At 43.2% G+C, this 20,316-nt stretch overlaps 1 protein-coding gene across 2 annotated transcripts; it reads right to left on the bottom strand.

The window, feature by feature from the left end:
* Positions 1–2,686: 2,686 nt before the first annotated feature.
* On the bottom strand, positions 2,687–19,732 carry traf3ip1 (TNF receptor-associated factor 3 interacting protein 1). 2 transcript variants are annotated; one of them, XM_028992127.1, is made up of 16 exons: positions 19,517–19,732; positions 17,225–17,293; positions 15,915–16,076; positions 15,261–15,395; positions 14,824–15,165; positions 14,693–14,758; positions 14,277–14,309; positions 13,395–13,470; positions 13,238–13,258; positions 13,084–13,153; positions 12,615–12,701; positions 12,092–12,221; positions 11,960–11,996; positions 11,798–11,868; positions 4,472–4,695; positions 2,687–4,179 (listed from the first exon to the last, which is right to left on the bottom strand). In XM_028992127.1, exons 1-16 carry the CDS (start codon positions 19,637–19,639, stop codon positions 4,014–4,016), a joined length of 1,812 nt encoding a protein of 603 aa, XP_028847960.1. In that variant the 5' UTR covers positions 19,640–19,732; the 3' UTR covers positions 2,687–4,013. The 2 variants fall into 2 exon arrangements, with proteins under 2 accessions (XP_028847960.1, XP_028847961.1); XM_028992128.1 differs by lacking the exon at positions 14,277–14,309.
* Positions 19,733–20,316: the final 584 nt, after the last annotated feature.

Genomic DNA, 20,316 nt, shown 5'->3' with positions numbered 1-20,316 from the left:
TTCCGGTTCGTCACAGTCGCGCGGTTAAGGTGGCGCGACGTGAATTTACGGCAATCTGGTGAACGTTTACTTACTAACAAGAGCATAATGCAAATACTACTAACTACTAGCTACTAACACTAACTATTTCGTAACGGCCAACGTGTGTTTAATAACAGCAGTAATAGCATCAAATACAGGGGAGTAGTAGCCTAGTGGGTAACACACTAGCCTGTGAACCAGAAGACCCGGGTTCGAATCCCACTTACTACCATTGTGTCCCTGAGCAAGACACTTAACCCTGAGTGTCTCCAGGGGTGACTGTCCCTGTAACTACTGACTGTAAGTCGCTCTGGATAAGGGTGTCTGGTAAATGCCGTAAATGGAACTATTACAAAATCCGGCCTTTATCTAATAACAGCAGTAATAGTTCCAACAATTAACTACTAGTATTATCACAAACAAGACAACAGTAATAACAATTACATTTTATTTAATGTCTACAACTACTTCTTCAAACACAAACGTGTTTTAAATAGGAATAAAAGTAATATTTACAACAGCAGCTACAACTACTTCAAGTACGAACTTTTATCAAGAAAAACACCTCCAGCTTTTTATGTAGCGTTGTCTTGGTTATAATATGTTTTTTGTGTGTTTTCTGTCTCATTACTATAAGTGGGTTTTTGTATTATATATTGAGTTGTGCTGCTCGAGCGACTCCAGCCCCAACATGTGTGTTACGTACGGCCGCTGGTGGTCTCACGCCTGCAAGGTGGTGCGTCTGAATCCCGACTCTGACCCTTCGTGTGCGGAGGTTCCCGGCCTGAGTCCCGGCCCTGTGCCCAGTGCGACCCTTAGTAGGATTAAGCGGTTGTGGAACGTGAGTGAGTGAGATTCACATGCACGATTCTAATTCTGATATTTGGTCAACCACTATAATTAGTTATATAGACGAAGCAGAAGTCTGAGACTGCAATAAAACGCCTGTTTAATCTAGAAATGAAACACATGTGCTTGTTGTTTTAGCAAATGTCTAACACACAAATGCCTATGAACAATAAGTGCACAAAGTCACAGGTTCAAACCCCACTTACTACCACTTACTGTCCCTGAGCAGGACAATTAACCCTGAGTGTCTCCAGGGGGACTGTCCCTGTAACTACTGACTGTAAGTCGCTTCTGATAAATGCTGTAAATGTAACCTCTTTTACATCAATGCCTCACGCTGGTCATGCTGGAAATGCATACCGAACACAAAGAATGAAACCTGTGATAAAAAAGCATAAACTTGCAATAACAAAAATTTAAAAAAGTTTGCAAATGTTCCCATGCAGCATCCCATGCAACATTACCAAGCCCATAAAAGCTATTAGAATCTTTATCAGAAGCCTAATCATGCAGCTTTTGTATACAAATGATTCAGAATCCCTTCATATTACTACAAATTATATGTTACAGCGAGATGCAATCAGCGGAGAAAGAAACATCATTTGAAATAACAAACATTATCAAAAGGCAGAGGTTGACCGCAGAGCCGCTAAGCCACTTCATTACAGGCTGAGGGTAGCAGGCCGAACTGGGAGCGGATTCTGCGGCCGCCACCAGCCCGGCGTTTTTCGTGTTTATCTGTGGTAGGTGACTTGAGTCTGTCATTGTTGGAAGTTTATTTCAGAGAGCCGCAGAGGCATGCCTTATTGCTGCCTGACGACAGCTGAACCGTGGACACTGGCCTGCGGGCTCTAAAAATAAACAAGGCGTCCATGTGTCACTCACAGGACTGGACCACGGGGAGCTGGAACACCCAGCTTTATAAACACAGGTCCCTCAGCCCTGGAAAAAAGGGATGCATCCGTCTTCTCTGGCTCTCTTCCACTGCGTCAATGGGACCATTGACCAGATGGTACAGACATTTTGTTTAGGCTCCTCCCACTTCCATACCCTGGTGCTGTCGAAACGTGTTGGTTTATTGGTCTGGCAGTAAACACTTTCGTACAGGTTGAGGTAAACTCCGAAGGTAAACTGCAGCGGGTGGCCCATCAAACACTTGACAGAGGTTTCAGTTTGTCCACACAGAGGTGACAGCCGGGACGTCCCAGGTGTCCCCAGCCTGAGTGGGGATTACTTTCCCCCGCGGGAGGGCACACAGACAAAAGCCGGCACAAGTCCAGCTTTCCTCCAGCTCCGTCTAATCCAAATAGTCGCCTCGGGCACTAGAGTCCTGAACGGGCAGGTGCCCACTCCAAACGCTGACAGTGATCACAAATACTCCGAGGAAAGCTGACCCGACGGCCATTTTAACAGCCGCTGACTGTGTACGCGCGTCCCGACTCCTCCAGCTGTGCTAGGAGCTGCCAGAGGTGAGGGAGGGGGGGGGGCACAGCTAATGCCATAATGAAAGCTTTTAGAGAATAAGAGCGCCTCAGTTGTGTCACACTGGGCCTGCCTTCAAAGGCTGAGTGTGGCTGTGGAGGCCAGAGGCCGGGCGCGACGTGCCAGACACCAGCAGAATTTTATACCAACTCGTCAAACGCAAGCAGTCTCCGCATTTATCACTTCCGCTGAAATGTTATCCAAACGCGATCATTAAAATGCCTTTCTAATGTTCACAAGGCAACAGCAATTCAGCGAACTGGGGACAAAGTCACTGACCAGCGTGTGTGTGTGTGTGTGTGTGTGTGTGTTAAAAGGAACAAAATGGGCATTATACTGAAATGTTACCATTTATTTCACTCCACTACAAAAATTAGCCAATCATTTGTTTGCTATGGTACCAAACAAAATATACAATAAATGTACAATAAATGTGAAAATGTGAACTATGGTAAAGTTTACAGCGCAGTACATTTTTAAAAATATAGTACTGAATGTTCTTTCAGGTTGAATGTTAATAGTATGAAATATAGACTTTTATGAGCTATTAATACTGACATAAGAGTTTTATTTTTTATTATTGATCATTTATAAAAACATTCAATTGTTTTATAAATAGGAACACAAATAGGAAAATGTTCATTTATGATTCACGTTCTCGCCAACAGTTTAGCTGGTTGCAGCAGAACGTCATGCCAGGCTGATTCAGAGCATCTGGTTTTGTTTCTGGCGTCACTTTTGGGCAATTACAGAATTACTCAATAAATGACAAAATGAACTGTTCTAGAAAGAAACAAAAGAAAAAATGACTTCAGGTTTCTTTTGAATGTCAATCTCTGTTTCGGCAGAGCAAGATTATATTGCTTGATCTATAACCAATCTGTTTCAGGCGTCTAGAATGCTCTTTAGAGCACAGAAAACGTGTCCACTAGAGGGAGCCTGGAAACCCCAAGGGGGGAACAATCTGGGGGCGTCACCATAAAGTAAGGACCCCCACTTTGCAGGATAAAAGAAATGTTTAATGGGGTATTTATTTCTGCATGTTTTAACATATAATCTCACTAACACAGTACATATGATATACTGTATTTGTTTAATATTCTAATATGAGACTTTCATTCTTAAACATGACCTAATCCGGGCATTAAATGCTTGACGTCTCACAGCTGAAGGTCTATAAGCAGACAAATATGACAACCCTTCAATCACAGTTCAATTACAACAAATGAAAAAAGTGCAGTGGTGCGGAATTAGAGTTTGGCGTTCCTATCCTCTACAGCATGGATGTATTGCTTATCATGGGGGCTCCAGAGAAGAACATGGGAAAAACACTGTCTAAAAAACAAGATATGGGTTAAAGATTGTATTTTTTAGTCGTTGCATCTTTCGGCATGAAAAGGTGTAAATTATACATGAAGAGTAAATGCAAGACAATGTAGGAGCTGGACTAAACACAGTGGAGCCTTCGAGGTCTTTAACAAGAACCCAATCTGAACCACAGAGCAGCAGGACTGGAGTGCCGGCAAGGCACCTTGAAATGTAGCAGAACCTCAAAGACCTGCAGGCAGCCATGGTTCCTGCAGAACGTTCAATTCAGATGTCCACTAACACACACCGCGTGACTCAGTGCCCACGATTTCTATTTGGAGGTCGTCCCTTTCTCATCTCTGGGAAGAGAAGTTGATGCTGAAGACCATTTTTTGAATCTTCTCCTCGTTCTTAAGTACATTTGCCTTCACGGCGCAGATCTTGTCTTGCTGGTCCCTAATCATTTGGTCCAGTTCTGCCAGTTCTGCTTTTAGAGGCTCCACAACGCTGTCAGTGATCCTGTGATGGACACACACCAAACGCTCGTCATTTGGCCATGAATAACCATGAACAGTAGATTAAATTAATGAGATGATAATATCATAAACTAAATGCCAGACCACTACAATTAGACCCAAAGTACTATTTGTTTTATTTCCTGTTCCCATGAAAGAAAGTCTCAGGAAACCAGCTGTTACTGGAAACCCATCTATTGTTTTTACTAAAAGTTATTTGGAAAAAAAAAAACAATAAAGTTGGACATTTTCTTCCAGATCTGCATGTTCTCTAAGGTTCAGGATGATGTCGGTACCTCTGCTCCTGCAGCAGGGCGTGAGCGTGCTCCCTGTTCTCACGTCTCCACGTCTGCAGCTCGTTCTGCATGGAGTCCATGTCTTCCTGGATGTAGTTCATTATCTTGCCCAGGGGCAGAGCGCTGCAGCACACCGTCTGTATGGAGGAGCGCAGGCGCTCGATCTCCCTGGACACCAGCTCCCTCTCCTTTTTCCGAGCCGCCTCCGACACCAGCGCACGCTCCTGCGAAACGAAGACACACAGATCATCAGTCAGTACGCTAGAGCTACAATGACAGCTCAAATTGACCATTTGATTGGACTACTGTCTAAGTCTCAATTTATTTACTCGTGTGTTGAGTTCGCTACAACAGGCGGAGATTTTCTTGTTAGTATTGAACTTTTTGCTGATTGACCTATTAGACCAAAGCAAGACCGAAACATGTGGAGCCATGAACCAGACAACTTTACAGCTTTACTGATTCGACAGGTGAAATGCACATTATCCTTTGTGGTTATTGTGTTATCTGAAGGTTATCTGCCCACTGCTCACCAAGGGTGATGGGTTAAATGCAGAGGACACATTTCGTTGTGTGCACCGTGTGCTGTGCTTCATTACAATAAAACTTCACTTTCACTTTTCAACTGCTCTTGGACTTGTGCTATGTTTCCAAATCAACATTCAAAGAAGGAATGGCAGAGAATACATAGAGCGAACAGTTTAAAGTGGGACCCATGGATGCAGGCGCAGCTCACATTATGTCTGCCTGTGTTAGTCAGACCCTGAGAAATTACATTTAGCCCAATTTCAGTTGGACTAACACAATAATGAATTACTGTGATGGAAAGGGGAGGCTGAAACACCGGACTGCACAATTCAACCAAATGCCATCAATGAGCTTCAGGAATCCTACATGCTCCAGTCAAACATAAAAAGAAACGTCTGCGTTTAGTGGTCTGGGATTTCAAGGCAGGAATTATACAAACCTAGCAGTGTATATAAAGATCAAAACCAAAGGGAATTGGGATACATAGCGTGAGCGAGTGGCTTTGTGAAGGCCCCCTCTGTATGCCATGAGACTGGGGGGTCCTGCTACAGCCCAGTCACCCCTGAGCCAGAGGTGGGTGTGTGGAGGGGGTTCCCTGGCACACCGGGTCGCCGGGATGTTTACTCAGCTGGGGCCACAGGCTGTGTGTGGCACAAGTCCAAACAAGCTGGACTCTAACTGGCCGTCCACCCCCCCTCTACACACACACACACACACACACGCAAGCTCGGCAAGACATTTCTTTGTTGACTTTAGTAACAGGCTATGGCAGTGAAGTTATTTTACAACAGTATTTTGTAACAACTACTACACTTTTACTCCCTTTCAACTGGAATTCTTGAACCAATTTGTGTCATTCTGCCCACAAACTACATGACAAACCAGCAACTTCCTCTCAAGAAAGGGTTGACGGGTTGGCAAATGTAAAAAAAAAAAAAAAAAAAAAGTATAAAAGTACAAATGTATAGTATTTCATTATAACCGATTATTATTACTGTTGTGTCTGTGTGTGTAAGCAGTCATAACCTGAATATGAATCTGTCAGAAGAGTCAGAATCTGAATCTACTCTGAATCCAACTCAGCCAAATAAACTTTATCATATTTTAAAAGCCAAATGAAATCATTTTCATTCTATATATTGCTATAGCTGTGAAAACGAAGCCGCCTCAGCTGTCCATTAAACAGACTTCCTGTAGGAAGTCACTGCCAACCTCTGAACAGTCGAGCGCTGCCCTCGTGGCCCACGGTCCGAAAGACCGAGGGGGCCTTAAACCGCTGAATGTTCATCAGCAAAGTGGGTGGCTTTCCTAGCCCCTAAACACCCCGGCTACAAAAACACTAGCCGTCACATTCGGCCCACTGTACATGGAGCGCGGAGGCCAGGCAGGATTCGCTATGTTTGCACGCCTTTCGCCTTCCCCCGAAAAAAGCCACTCCGTCTCTGTGGACATAAATCAATCGTTTATAGGGCCTCTGTCGGGGTCTACAAGCCCAGCGTGCTCCTATTTTCCCTCCTCTTCGCCTAGACCCAAGAAAAATATTTGTTTTAAGCGTGGCGGACGAGGGCAGGTTTTCACATTAGCTCAGACAGTGACGGAATCTGGGAGAGGAGAGGATTCGGCCTTCCTGTGGCAGGTGGCGACCAGGGGTGTAGTCCTGAGGATGAGGAGGGATGGGAAACGCAAGGTCCCAGAGTCACCGAGAGCGGGAAGACTCATTGCTCTGCGAGTCCAACCCCTCCATCTCGGGCCTAATTTGCTTAATGGGGAAGTGCGTGCAAAAATCCCCTTGATTTATGGAGCGCAGATGAGGGAAAAAAGAAAAGCAGAGCAACATTCTTCAAAGGGGATTTGGACAAGAAAAATGAACCTGATTGCATGAGACCAGTTGCAGTTTTTTAGAGGGGGAAAAACCTCTTGAGTGTGATAAATTAAAGAAACATTCACTTAGCCCCTGTGGCTTAACGTCACCGGGACTGTTAGCAAAATATATTATGCAACAATTACAGAAAAAGGCCCAATTTACCAGAATCTCATGGTCATATAAAAAATTCAACCTTGGCAAAAGTGATAAGAAATAACAACTAGATCAGAGAGGATAAACGGAGGGGGGAGGAGAAATAACATGTTCGAAGATCAACAGTTGATTATTGTGTGCTGAGGCTTAAGGTAAAATATGGTCACATGATGAAATTGGTTATTTAACCCCAAAAATACTCATTTCCAATCTGGAATATCACTTCAAACGCATGAACGGTCTTTCACAATGCAGCAAAAATGAAAATCTAATTGTCGTTTAAAATGGAAAATTAGACGTTTCAAAATAAAATCACGGATTATTTGATGCAATTTAACAACTTGCTTTCAAATCACTACAACATGGTAAAAAAAAATACACGCAACTATATGGTGCCATGCACTGCTAAAACAGCTTATTATGAAATGAGCATAAATAAACAGTTTCAGTGAACCTTCCCCAAAAGAAATGCATAAATCTTAAATACTTTCTGTGGAATTCAATTAACTTTAGTGATTAGTAATTGATGAATTATTAGACTGTCTGAACCCCCGACACTGGAAGCAAACAGTAACTAAAACGACTGGGAGAGTTGGCTTGCAGACTAGCAGAATTACGAACTGCTGATGGAGATTTCCCTTTCACCCTGACTGGGACAAGCAGGGTGGATGAATGAAAGGATGGACAGTCAGATGGGCATTCTGATGGAGAGATGTGTATTGGAGCTACCGAAGGCCAGCTTTAAGGTGGGCCTTTGGGTTGGGTGTGAATGATTAACTGAGCGCTTCCCCCCGTAGAGGAGACATCAAGCGTCTCATCCAGCCACATAATAAAAATAGTAGAGATGCAGTGAACTGAAGCGAGAGCCCTGCACACAGGATACTGACTGACCCAGGGGTAGTTGCAGAGGTCATGGCTGGAGCCCCAGAGCAGCAGGGGAGCCACCCCAGAGAAAGCCAGAAAGCAAATAAGGCTTTAAGGCTGAGTTACGACTGGTAGAGGCAGCAAGAGCACAGAGGAGGGTGGGAGTCTCTGCGAAAATTCTTCTGGATCCCTGCAGCATGACTCAAAGCTTATGGCAGCGAAACGCCTTTAGCAGGAATGTCTGCGCCGGGCCATGACGCTCTGTTGAAATGTCATGTGGGCCCACTGCAAGGCCGGCACGGTTCCTGGAATGCCGGGCAATCGGTTCCCTCACTTTTTCCACAAAAACGGTGACTGTTTATGAAGACACAAGCCTGCGGGGATGGCTATTTATTTTCCTGCCTTCGCTGCAGAGAGTACTCTGGCCTTTCTCCTGTGTGGAGCTCATTCAACAGCCATCCATTTGTGCGCTGTGCAGTTTATTTATGCATCATAAACCTTCATCAGGGCTAATTTGGTGTTAAAAAAAGGAGGAATAGGTGGAGGCCAAAGAGAAAAACCTGAGAACACAACTGCTGTGAGGGGCCAGCTTTGTCTAAATAATAGGACACCCTACAAGAAATATCTAACAATAATATACATGAGTTCTTGTGGGGTCACCCAGTAGGTCAGCTCTAAAATATACAGAAAATTCTTCAGTCACACCCTCAGTGATGAGAGATGGTACCTTAACAGTTGTGTCTACAAAAATTGTTACCTCTCTCATTCAGGTCATTTCAACTCTGTAGTAAATCTAAAGATTTTATATCTGGCAAGTGACATGTTATTAATATCTTTCAATTTTAAGTAGCTTCTGCACCAGCCACAACATTAAAACCACACTCCTAATATTTTGTTACTCACCGTTTGGTCAACAAAACAGTCCGGAATCTCAAACTAATTTTCCGTAAACTACTGCAGAAAAATTTTGGTTGTGTGTTTTGGGTGCATCAACTTGCTAATAGGTAGGCAGGTAAATAACATCTACATGGATATATATCTCTGCAGAACACTGTGCAGGGTCTTCTTCCAATTTTAAACAACGACAACACACACACATATCTGCATGATCCAAAAGAAACATGGTTGATTGGACGTTGTTCCATGTTCTGGTCTATCCTTGGACAGATTGCCCTTCCTTGGATCATTTTTGCACTGGGAAGACCCAACCATCACAATTCTGTCACAGATCCTTTGACTTTGTCATCTTTCCTGCTTCAAACACATCAATTTCACACACTCAAAGCAGACATCCCACCATCCTTGACACATGCCAATGGTGAATTTGGCTTTTTTTTTTTAAATAAGCAATTATTATTGTCTGTCATCCATTAATTAAATGTGACAGTAGAGTCAAAATGTGTGTTGTGTGGCCCATTCCGATTAGCCATCTCAGCATCAATTAACTCTATTCTGTGAGCAATATTTTTGTCTGTGCGGTTGTGTTTCTATTGCACTGAAAGGTTGGCATTCAATTTTACTGTACAATAACAAGAGGTCTAATGCACAGAGGGTTAAGATTGTAGCTGATCTGTATGTTTAAAAAACTGCAAGTACACTGCCAGTCAAAAGTTTGCACGCACCTACTCATTTGTGTGCATTTTTCACATTATAGAACAAAACTGAAGACATCTCATTAAGGGACCATTGATTATGACCATAGAGAACAAAGTAGTCATGGAGGTAAAAAGAAGCAACCCTGATAAAACAGATTCAAACATACTTCACTTTCTGCTACAAAAAATACTCAATATGTTTCCCGCATTGGATTCTTCAAAATGGCTCCATCTGAGTAGGTTTGTCCAAACTTTTGACTGAGAGTGTATGAATTATTGTTTTGTTAAATTTTATCTTAGACCCGTGGAAAGGGGGGCAGGATATATATATTTTAGCCCTCCATATTCCAGAATGATTGCAGGAGGATGGCTGGCGTTACTGAACTGACCCTCAACCCTTTCATGTCAGGAAGGAAGTCATTACAGACCTTTATGCAGCCGACTCGGCTGTGGCCTGAATCGTAGAAGCACAGGAGGAGTCCAGGGCTGCCCCAATACGCCCCATCTTCAGAGCACCCTGCGGCACCCTGGCAACCCACACCCAAGGCATGCCGCTGTAATAGCACCGGGGAATCAGCGGACTTGATGAGGCCGCATTAAGGCAATTAGGAGAGCCCCGCTGCACAGCGTTTCAGGTTCCAGCGCGGAGCCCCGCATCGTCTAATGGGGGAAATTGAATTTGATTATTTGGAAATGGGGGGATATCAAGGCTGATTGTTTTGAAATGAAGAATACAGGGAGAACGTGGGGCTATGGTGTGGGCTGCAGGGAAGGCCAGCTGGGGGACAGTCAGGTTACAGTAGTGGAGCAGAAGGCTGGGTTGCAAACACCATGGACTGACCATTAGAGAGCGAAAGAGAAAAGGAGGGAGGGGAGAGGGGCCTGTTCCTCTTCATTAGGAAGCTGCCATGTCGGAGTGCATGCGGCTGGAACCAGGGTTTAGCATCGGGCCGTTTCTGCTTGAGCGGCACTACCAAACACAGCATCCATCAGAGCGAGTCCTGCTGATGGACAGCTGGGAAGGGAGCGCACAGTGGTGCAGCACAGACCACCCAAAATCACGCTGCCCATACCACCAGGGCACAGGCAATGGGGCCTTTTAGGGTGAATCACTGTAAAAATAGTGGATAGTGCAGTCGTGTTTTACCAACAGCTCGGCGCGCCTCTCTGAAAAGGAAATGTGAGTGAGAACTATATCTGCTGTGAAATACGGAACGGCCAGTTTACTGCTGTTACATTTACAGTCTGCTCCAGCCTCTGTGGGATTCTGGAATGCCAAGTCCCTTAAGAGCAGTTTTCTGTGTAAAGGAATTTTTTTTATTGATCTCTGAAAATGAGAAATTCATTTGCTAGTCACAGACTTTCTGGCACATGAAAAATGAGGGACACATTGGTGCAAGTTATTCTAATCTGTTTTACATTGATGTATATCCACACTGTCACAGCGCCATCAGGCACAAGGGACCCAAAAATAAAAAAAAACCTGTAAATCACCCCTCAAGCTAATCGTACTGACAAAGTTCTTTTCAGGAGGTGGTGCGATTCACTGGTAATGATTTGGCTGCGAATGTGGCATTGAGATACAAAAGCCAGAAACAAGCCACATCTTGGATACACAAACAAGCCACAACTTCGGTACCACACTGCCGCACTTAAGCTGTAATATCTTTCCCTGTACAATCTGCAGGGGTCATGGCTATTTTATTCTGGTGCACAGAGTAACACTTCAGTTGCTCCCAAAACCCACAATTACACTTCTCCACTCCATTTGCAAAAGTGCTTTCTTTATCAAACGCACGTCAAGCTAGGCGAGGTTCTCCTATTAAAAAAACAACAACACATATCCCCTAGGTATTGTATTTCCAGAAATAAAAGGTGGGCTGCTTGATTATGGGGTTTTGTAATGCAAGCACTTACTCACGGAAGAGGAATGTTTTCATTTGAACTGAGGGGGAAAAAAAAGAAAATGGGCAAAAAAAAAAAAAAAAAAAAAAAAATCCTGTTGGTTTCTCTGTACACCGGTACTGTGGCGCCCCCCAGTGGAAGACGCGGTGCACATCACATAATCACCATGCTTTATGGTGACCAGGTGTCCCGCTTTGAGTTGTGTATTATATAAAGTTGTGCTAATGTTAAACTTGCAAGCACAGAAACCTACTTTTATTCCTTGTCTAAGTGATTTTTTTTTTTTTTTTTTAAACACAGAAAGTACGATAAGGTAAAAACTACCTGTGGAATAATCAGTGTCTAAGTTAACATCCTATCAATGTTTGGGATGTCCACATGTACTTTCTACTTTTCTGCATCTGTAAAATGTCTTACCTGATTGGACTTGGGAGACTGTGTGCTTTCAAAGTCCTTTTTGGTTTCCAGAATTTTTTTCACAAGCGCTCCTAGATAAGTTACAAGATTAAAACAAACGTGAGAGGCCTGGCAGGTTGTAAATGTTTTTGAAGACACTGAAGAGTTCATGAGTTCTCATACCATGTTTCTCATTTCCTTGAAGCTCAGCTGGAGACTCCTGTGAAAATACATATAATTTCAGCCCAAATCACATGGTAATACAGGATTCTGAGCTATTATACAGAATATCAACAAACAGCCAGCCCCCACTACCTCCATATCAGCAAGGTCAGGTGGAACAGGGGCAGCTTCCTCCACCACAAACTGCTCATCATCCTCCTCATCCTCAGAGAGCTTCTTCCCCTCCATAATGACAGCAGAAGGAGGCTTGGCACTACCCACTCTAGAAACATAATAATAAGACAACAGACTACCCATTACATACAATCACATAGCAACCTGTCCAACAAACAAACCAGTTAGATTTCACCTTTAGAGTGTTTTAATGACGATTGGGCCAGAGAATATAGAGAATAAAAAGATCTTGATTTTTTGTATGTGTAAAAAAATAATAAAGTTTTAGAATCTTAGTTTAGAAGATCTGAAAACTTCTCTTTAAAATGGTAGATCCTTTTGTTTGATTCTATTATATTAAACTTAAGATATGTCTGTATTGGGACTACAACCATGACTACACCAAAGTCTTTTCAATGCCACTGATATGGCATAGTTATTTATATAAAAAAAAAAAAAAAAAAAAAAAAAACACCGGCCAAGCCACAATCCAAAAGCTGACCTCTCAGTCGGGGACACATCAGTGTAGCTCTCCTGCCTCTTGACCCGAGGTGGGGCAGGCCGGGCGCTGCCGGGCCGTGGTATCCTCCTGTTGCATGTTGAAGAAAGGACAAGTTCAAGAACACCTTCTGTCACCAACAGGCCATTTTTCTCACACAAGTGAAACCAATGCTGTGGCACGGCTGGGCGGAGAAAGCAAGGGCAATTTGCTCCTGGGAGGAAAGCGTGCAGGACACGTCTTGTGTGAAATTAGAGGGCGGGCGACCAGTGGCCTTTTGTGGTCCACTGGGAAAAAAACCAGGGGAGCGAAGCATGTTATCTCTCTCCCTCTCTCACACACTCTTTTGTCTGCACTGAACTGAAACCCACCCAAAAGGGTAAATTACCACTGCATCATTACCACTGGATTTGCAACAAATCCCCTTTCACTAGGATGCCAATAAGCCACCCCGTTTTTGGGGCTTGCTGACCTTTGGGCTGGATGAGGTGGGGCAGTGTCTGTCACGTCACCGTTCACCAGCTTCTCAGCTGCAGGAGCTTCTAAAACAGACAGCAAATCCTCATGAGCTCCTTACTCGGTAACACTTAGAAGTATGTACCCCACAAAAGGTAACATACGCTTACCGCCATCACTGTCCGATTCATCTGTGAACAGTAGAGAAAGGAGATCAGGCTCTTCCCGAATTTACATTTTTAAACACACTGAATATATTGAGATGTAGGCTAGTTGTGGGTTATTGATTTGTAATTCATCTAGTTGATAGTAAGTTTGACCTCTCACCTTGGCCTCCAACTTTGGGCCAGCGCCTCTGGCCTTTGGCAGAAGAGGGTCTGGGTATCCTGGCAGGACTCAAAGTCTGAGCACAGACACAGCAAATTGAACAGTTTTTCAAGCATTTGAACCACCTCATCATAATTTCATTTATCCTTGTACAGAGTACAAACACACACACACACACACACACACACACACACACAGTAAGAATACTTAAAGGATTCTTTTTTAACAACCAACACTTTCAACTGGTAATGGTGAAAAACATGTTAACGTGCACCTCTCAGTTATGAGGAAATTAATAGAAGATGAAAAAGCAAAGCTGCAAGCTGCAGGGATGCACTGACTGCCTTGTCACAGTACTAGGGTAATATTACGAAGGTCATTACAAGACCTTCATGTTTATGTGCCCTTTTTACACAATAAAATATTTTTATAGCAAATGATGTAGAAAATAAATAAATAATAATAATAGAATTCCTACCCACATGCCATCCTAATATAATGTTATAACCTTATTTTAAAAACTGATGTTTCCAAATGTTTGATTATAGCCATGCTGATTATCAGATCAACGTGAAACCTGTAACTTGACAAATCCCCCATGTTAAGAAACAAATGCTAATACAGACAAAAAAAAAAAAAGTTGGGGAAAAACCCCCAACAAACAAAAAATATGTCTCAGTACAATCAGTGCATCTTTAATGCGGACTTTTTTTTTTTGCAAAACACAGAAATGTTGTAGGAATGCTACTGTGCAAATATGTTTCTGTAGCAGCACCACACACACAATTTCAAAACAGATAACTGTGCACAGACACAGTACAGCACCAGAAGAAACGCAAATTCTACACAGCTACAAAGTAATACAAGAGCTGGATGAAGTACCTCTTCTGTTCTGGATTCTGAGGTTGGTGGGGCCTAACAAAGGCAAGGACACGGTGATAAGTATAGTATGATGGCCACGTCGTACTATAGAGTTACTGTGGTTGCGTATGAACGGCTTTAAACTCCACTGCTTCAAATTTCACAGTTTACCTCAAATATTCCCATATCCACTTCGGCACATACAGTAAGAGAATTAAAGAGACTACAAGTTCTGTACAAACCAGTCTTGCCACTGTAACTCAACACACAGTGTGTGGGAGATTAGCCAGACAAGAGATCTTTTTGGACCACTAATCCATTATGCCGTTCCCATTTCACACACCTCTTAGTGTCTCCAAAAATGAATGCGAGACTGTACATGACCACTACTTAAAAAAGGGAAGGTGTGTGTTTTCAGAGTATGAAGGGAGACCCACCTCCTCGGTCACTGCTTTGTGGTTTTTGCCGGGCTCTTCTCGTTGTGTCTCCTCTGATGACCTCACCTACAAAAGGACACACAGTGTTACACTCTCAGAATGTACACTCTCTATTGCAGCACAAAACCCACCTTCTGGTCGCTTTTCTCTCTTGATTGGTCTTCTGTTTCTTTGTGCCTCTCTCGATCTTTGTCCCTTCGCTTCTCGCGATCTCTGTCCTTGTCCCTGTCCCGGTCTCTGGTTTTCTCCCGCTCTCTGTCTTTTTCTCGATCCTTCTCTCGGCCCTTGTCTTTCTCCCTATCCCGGCTTTTGTCCTTGTCTCTGTCTTTTGTTCGATCCCTCTCACGACCCTTCTCTGATCTCTCTGTGTCCCTGTGTCGCTCCTTCTCTGTCTGCTGGCTGCCCTGCTCTTTGGGCTTGTCTGTGTCTTTCTGGGCTCGAGTCACACTGCTGTCTTTGATCTCTTTTTTCTCCTAGCAAAAAAAAAATAAAGACAAGAAAAAAGCTGTGGTTGAGTATGATTACGTATTAAATGACCAACAATTCGACAAAGCTCGGGATCTCCTACCTCTCTGTCTCTATGGTGATCACGGCCCTCGCGGTTCTCCTTATCTTGGGACCTGGACGTGGACGTGGACGCTTTACCTTTGAGGTCCACTTTTTCCCCTGACAGCACTCGTCTCACTGCTTCTTCACTGTTCAGCTGCAGGACACACATCAGAGTTCTCTCACCACTACACTTACACAAACACAACAAAACTTCATAACCATTCACATGTACACTTCTCCATCAGAGTAATCGCTTTGGAAAACAAACCATTTCTAACATTAAGGTCCAACAAAGCCACAGATTGTCCCAAAAAAAGCTGTTTCCCACAGACACAACTGTTGGTTGTCTTTTTGTGGATTGTCTGGTGCCATGAAGCTCCATAAATGCGTTCATGAAAAGTGCAGAAATATGAGTATTTTGTTCATATAATTTATTCCTTTCACAGAGCTGTTACACATTTTATAATCATAAAGAAAAAACAGAAGTAGTGTCAAAACAGTACACATCTCTACACCGTACACAGTATCACTACCACATAAAAACAAAAGACTCTCAAGGGAGCAATTAAAATATGCCTAACCACAAACCAATTAACTATTTCAGCATCATACACGGGAGAGTAACGTTCATGTTCACTGTGTCCAAACAGCCCAGACTGGACCTGAGACTGACCTTATTGATGCCACACTTGCCAATCGCCTGGAGGAGCTCATTGGTCTTCTCAGGCTCATGTCCAGCCACAATGCGAGCTGGTTTGGCAGCGAGTGGCTCCCCACTGACCAGCATCACCACATCGATGGCCTTCTGTAGGAATGCTATCTTTGCATCTTTATCCTGCAATAACAATCAACAATAAAGCATATACACCTTTTTTTTAAAATAAATACATAAGCTTCAACTGCTTGAAGTTGAATGGCCCGGATGTATTGGACTTGCAGGAGCATAAGGCTTGAGCTCTCAGTGGAAAACTAGCCGCCATTAGCAGCTGTTTTTACCCAACGTCTTGGTATTGTGGTAAACAAACCATGAAATGCCGCTGAGACTCATGGTTCCCCACGACAATACCCAAGTGAAGTACACATTCACAAACAGGAACGGAAACATCCATTTAAAGAGCGGTCTGGGGTAATTGCAAGAGATGAGAACAGTAAATGAAGTGTGTTGTGCACAGACATGTTTTTTGTTCTGTTAAAAAAAAAAAAAAAAAAAAAAAATCCATCCTTATTTCAGCATTATTTTACTCTCAATGGTCCTACAGGATATTAATGGCCATTAGACAAGAAACGCATTACTAAACACACTTGTTATTTCAATCAGGGTAGCCTTTAGCCACGGCATTCAAGCAAGCTATGTGCTCTAAAAGAACAAATAAGTCTCAAGTCCTTCATTAGCATGGGGTAAACAAGCGGTCGGGAGAGCCGCAGTCGTGCTGGTTCACACAGGTGTGGGTGTTCATGTATTATGCATGCTGGGGCATCAATACACACTGCTCGCCATACACTGTGCACACGGCGCTTGAAGGCGGGTTCAGGTGCAAGAGCCACAGAGCGCTGCCAGCACACATTGGGTTTTTGTTTCCATGGTCAGGGAAGTGAGAACGCATTTCAGTTATAGTCCAATCTGACACTCAATCTGACATCAATCAACGAGCGACTAAATGGTCACGTCTACATGGCGGCCCTATTCTGTTTCAGTGCACCGGCACATAAAGGAATATCCAGCATTGTGGAACACGTCCACATGCTGCGGCAACAGTGTCTACACTGGGAAAGGGGATATGGTACAATGTACTCAAAGTACATGGAACATTATATAAAACAATGGGAAATGGGAAACATGTTACAAAAAAAAGGATGCAAGTCTGTTTCCAAAAATACGATAACATTTCTTTTGGCACAATACTTGTTTGGGTCATCCCAAAAAGCCGTTATTCCATAAATCTAGATCAAATCCATAGCAATAAATCTAAGGTCAGTGCTCACCTTCACATTGTCTGATTTCATCTCTGTCTCTGTGTAGAGCCCTTTAAGGAAACCCGTAGTCCGAATGACCTGTATAAGAAAAGAGATCCAATTTAGGGTTTACCTCAGTCCGAAAAAAAAATTGATTGGAAGTAAAAATTGGAACAAATTTTTATATATATATATATATTTTTTTTTTTAAACCCAGCCAGGCTTTTCATTATTAGTAAGGCTAAGATAATTAAGGCAGCAAACACAAACTTTACAATGGATTTTATACTGCCAGAATCTGTTTAATTTTTTCTTGATAGTAAAAATAAAATCCAATCCAATTTTTTTCATATAGCACACTTTAACAACTAAAACAGTTTTGCACAAAAAGACAAAAAAAAACTGAATAAGATGCAAGATAATTAACACAATACAGTGAACATTAAAATGAAATAATTCATTTTCATTTTAAAATACATTGAAATATATGTATTTATATATTATTTATAAATTTAAAAACAAATTCATAAATACATTTTAAAATGGACTAAAAATAAGACCATAAAACAATAAAAGTAATCAAAACCACCACACAACTCATGGCGTATTGAAAGCCAGTGAATAAAAGTAGGTCTTAAGACGAGATTTAAAACACTCCAAAGTGTGCAGAGAGTTCCAGAGTCGGGAGCAGACCACAGAAAAGAGCTGAAGCTGGCCCTCGTGTGATGTACTGAAAAATCTCAAAATCAATTCAAGACGCACTGGGGTGATTGGGTAGATGTAATTTAGAGTGACTTATTGAAGTGAAAGTGAAACACATTTCATGCACACATCGAAATATATAATCTGCTTTTAACCATCACCCTTGGTGAGCAGTGGGCAGCCATGACAGGTCTACCTGTGAAAATAATGTTCAAATGTTTTCACTAAAAGTTAAGCTTTTGGCTAAGGTGATTATCAATATAATAAATCCATTTGGGGGTTTCAGGTCTCAAAGGTAAATCACATCAGTTTTGCCCTCATTAAAACATAGAAAGTTGGGCCAACCAAGATTTGACACCACCGAGAGTCCAAGAGGGGTGTCAGGGGGAGAGATTCATTTTTCTGAAGTGGCAGGAAAATCTGACAGTCTTCTGCATAGTGATGATATTGTATGCCGTGATTCTTAAGGATAAGGCTAGGGAGGAGAGGGAGGAGGTACAGCGCAAAAAGAACAGGTAGCAGAATTGAACCCTGGGGGACTCCACAGTGGAGAGGCGCAGAGGGCAAGGTGGAGCCCCCCCCCCCCAGCCAAACAGAGCATGACCTCCCCCCAAGGTAAGACCCTGACACCTGGACAGTTTTCAAAGTGGTTTAAAAGAGTTGTCTTTATCACCTGATTGGAAGGTCGACTGTGCTTAAAAAAAAAAAAAAAAAAAAGACTGTAGCTGCTCTAGAACAGATTTCTCCAAAATCTTCACCATTAGTGGAAGCTCGGAGATATAGTTTGATACCTCTCAAGTGTCCATGGCTGTTTTTTTTTTTCTCAATCAATAGTCAATAAAAATGTTCAATCAACTTTTTTGGAGTAGGTCAGTGAAAGATTATTTCAGGATTATGAAATAAAAACGAAGACCAAGTGGCTACACTGCGGACACCTGACAGACTTGGCGTACGTTATGTAAAGGTCAGTCAGCCTTGTGTTCACACGCGGCTCGCACGGCTGGATAATCTTGGATGAGCCTCGAGCCTTCTGGATATATCGGGATCTATCTCTGTCCTGAGGCCTGAGCCCAGTCCCCCGTCTCGGATCCGACGTGAACACACGGCCCGCGTCGCGGACTGCGTCTGGGTCTGGGTTTGTTTGCTGCTACCCAGGCAGACAGGTGACCATGCTGCCTAGCAACGGGGAGACAGCCCGAGCTACCGAGATACCCAGAGAAACATGTACATCACAATAATAGAGCTATACATGGAGGCAGGGGTCTGGCCCTCTTACTTTGTTCTATACGCAGCCAAGTTAGCTGCAGGGCTCTGCATGTCAGAATGTTGTCCTCTGTAATAAACGTAATAAGCGAATAGCTACAAACTTTCGTTTCCACGTTTGATTGCCGAGAACTAAATGTTTAGTCCCACTGAGTAAAGAGAATTGCAATCTGACAAAAACAAAACGCCATTTTCAGCAGTCTGGCAATCAGTGCTCATATTTTCCAGGCTTTACTTGGACGACGTCAGAGCATCGAACCTTTAGTCAAAACCCAGACGCGGGATTTGGTATCTCGGGCGTTTTACTCCGCGTCCCGTTCCGCGTCCGCGTCCCGCTAGCCAGGCGGCTAATCTCACCTCGCCGATGATGTCGTGCAGGTACCGGAACGGCGGCCTGCTCAGCAGTTTCTCCGTGAGCGGCGGCTTCTTTATCACCTTCCCCAGCGTGTCCTGGGTCCTCTTGGCCACGGCGGCGTTCATGGAGGCAGCTGGAGGGCTCGGCGTCCCGCGAACGGCCCGCTCAGTGGAGGCAGCGGGCTGACGGGCACCTCCCGTAGCTATGCCAGTGGCTTCGCAGGCCCACAATGCACCGCTTCCACTGGTGTGCGCACGCGCGGTTGTCAAGCGCTGCCTGTTGCCCGTAACAACAGCTAACAACCGTGAAGTATGTCAAATGTTATTACGTTCTACAACACAGTACAGCACATGTAAATTCGTTATGACTAATCATAGATTTGTAACAAGAATACCACATACGTCACATTTGTTTTTTTCTAGCCCTTATCATTATTATTAATATTGTTTTTATTATTATTAAGAAGAAGAAGAACAAAAATGATACACTTCAATATAAACGTTAAGAAGGGTTCTTTTTTATGACCTATCCAAAATAATGATGATTCTAAAATAATAAAATAATGCAAATATAATATAGAGTACCAAGAGCTGATCTCCAAACATAACAAAAACTGGATATTAGCACATCTAAATAGCAGCTTTAATTACTTGGGCGTCCACATCAGTGAGGACCTCACCTGGACACTGAACTCCACACGGCAGCCATACCTCTCGAGGGGGCTGGGGACGGTAAAGAGGACCACCAGGATCCTCAGCGGCTTCTAGTCTGCATTGTGGAGAGCCCACTGACCAGCAGCAGA

This window comes from Denticeps clupeoides, chromosome 9, assembly GCF_900700375.1.
Source record: "Denticeps clupeoides chromosome 9, fDenClu1.1, whole genome shotgun sequence".
Classification (NCBI taxonomy): Eukaryota; Metazoa; Chordata; class Actinopteri; order Clupeiformes; family Denticipitidae; genus Denticeps; species Denticeps clupeoides.
Note: the sequence above shows the minus strand (reverse complement) of the source record. Positions and strands in the feature narration are given on the sequence as shown.

Coding starts and splice junctions, on each gene's coding strand:
- traf3ip1 (XM_028992127.1), bottom strand. CDS start 19,639: ATGAACGCCGCCGTGGCCAAGAGGACCCAGGACACGCTGGGGAAGGTG. Junction 14,310..14,692: donor ACAAAGCAGTGACCGAGGAG/GTGGGTCTCCCT, acceptor TGCCTTTGTTAG/GCCCCACCAACCTCAGAATC. Junction 4,180..4,471: donor GCCCTGCTGCAGGAGCAGAG/GTACCGACATCA, acceptor TGTCCATCACAG/GATCACTGACAGCGTTGTGG.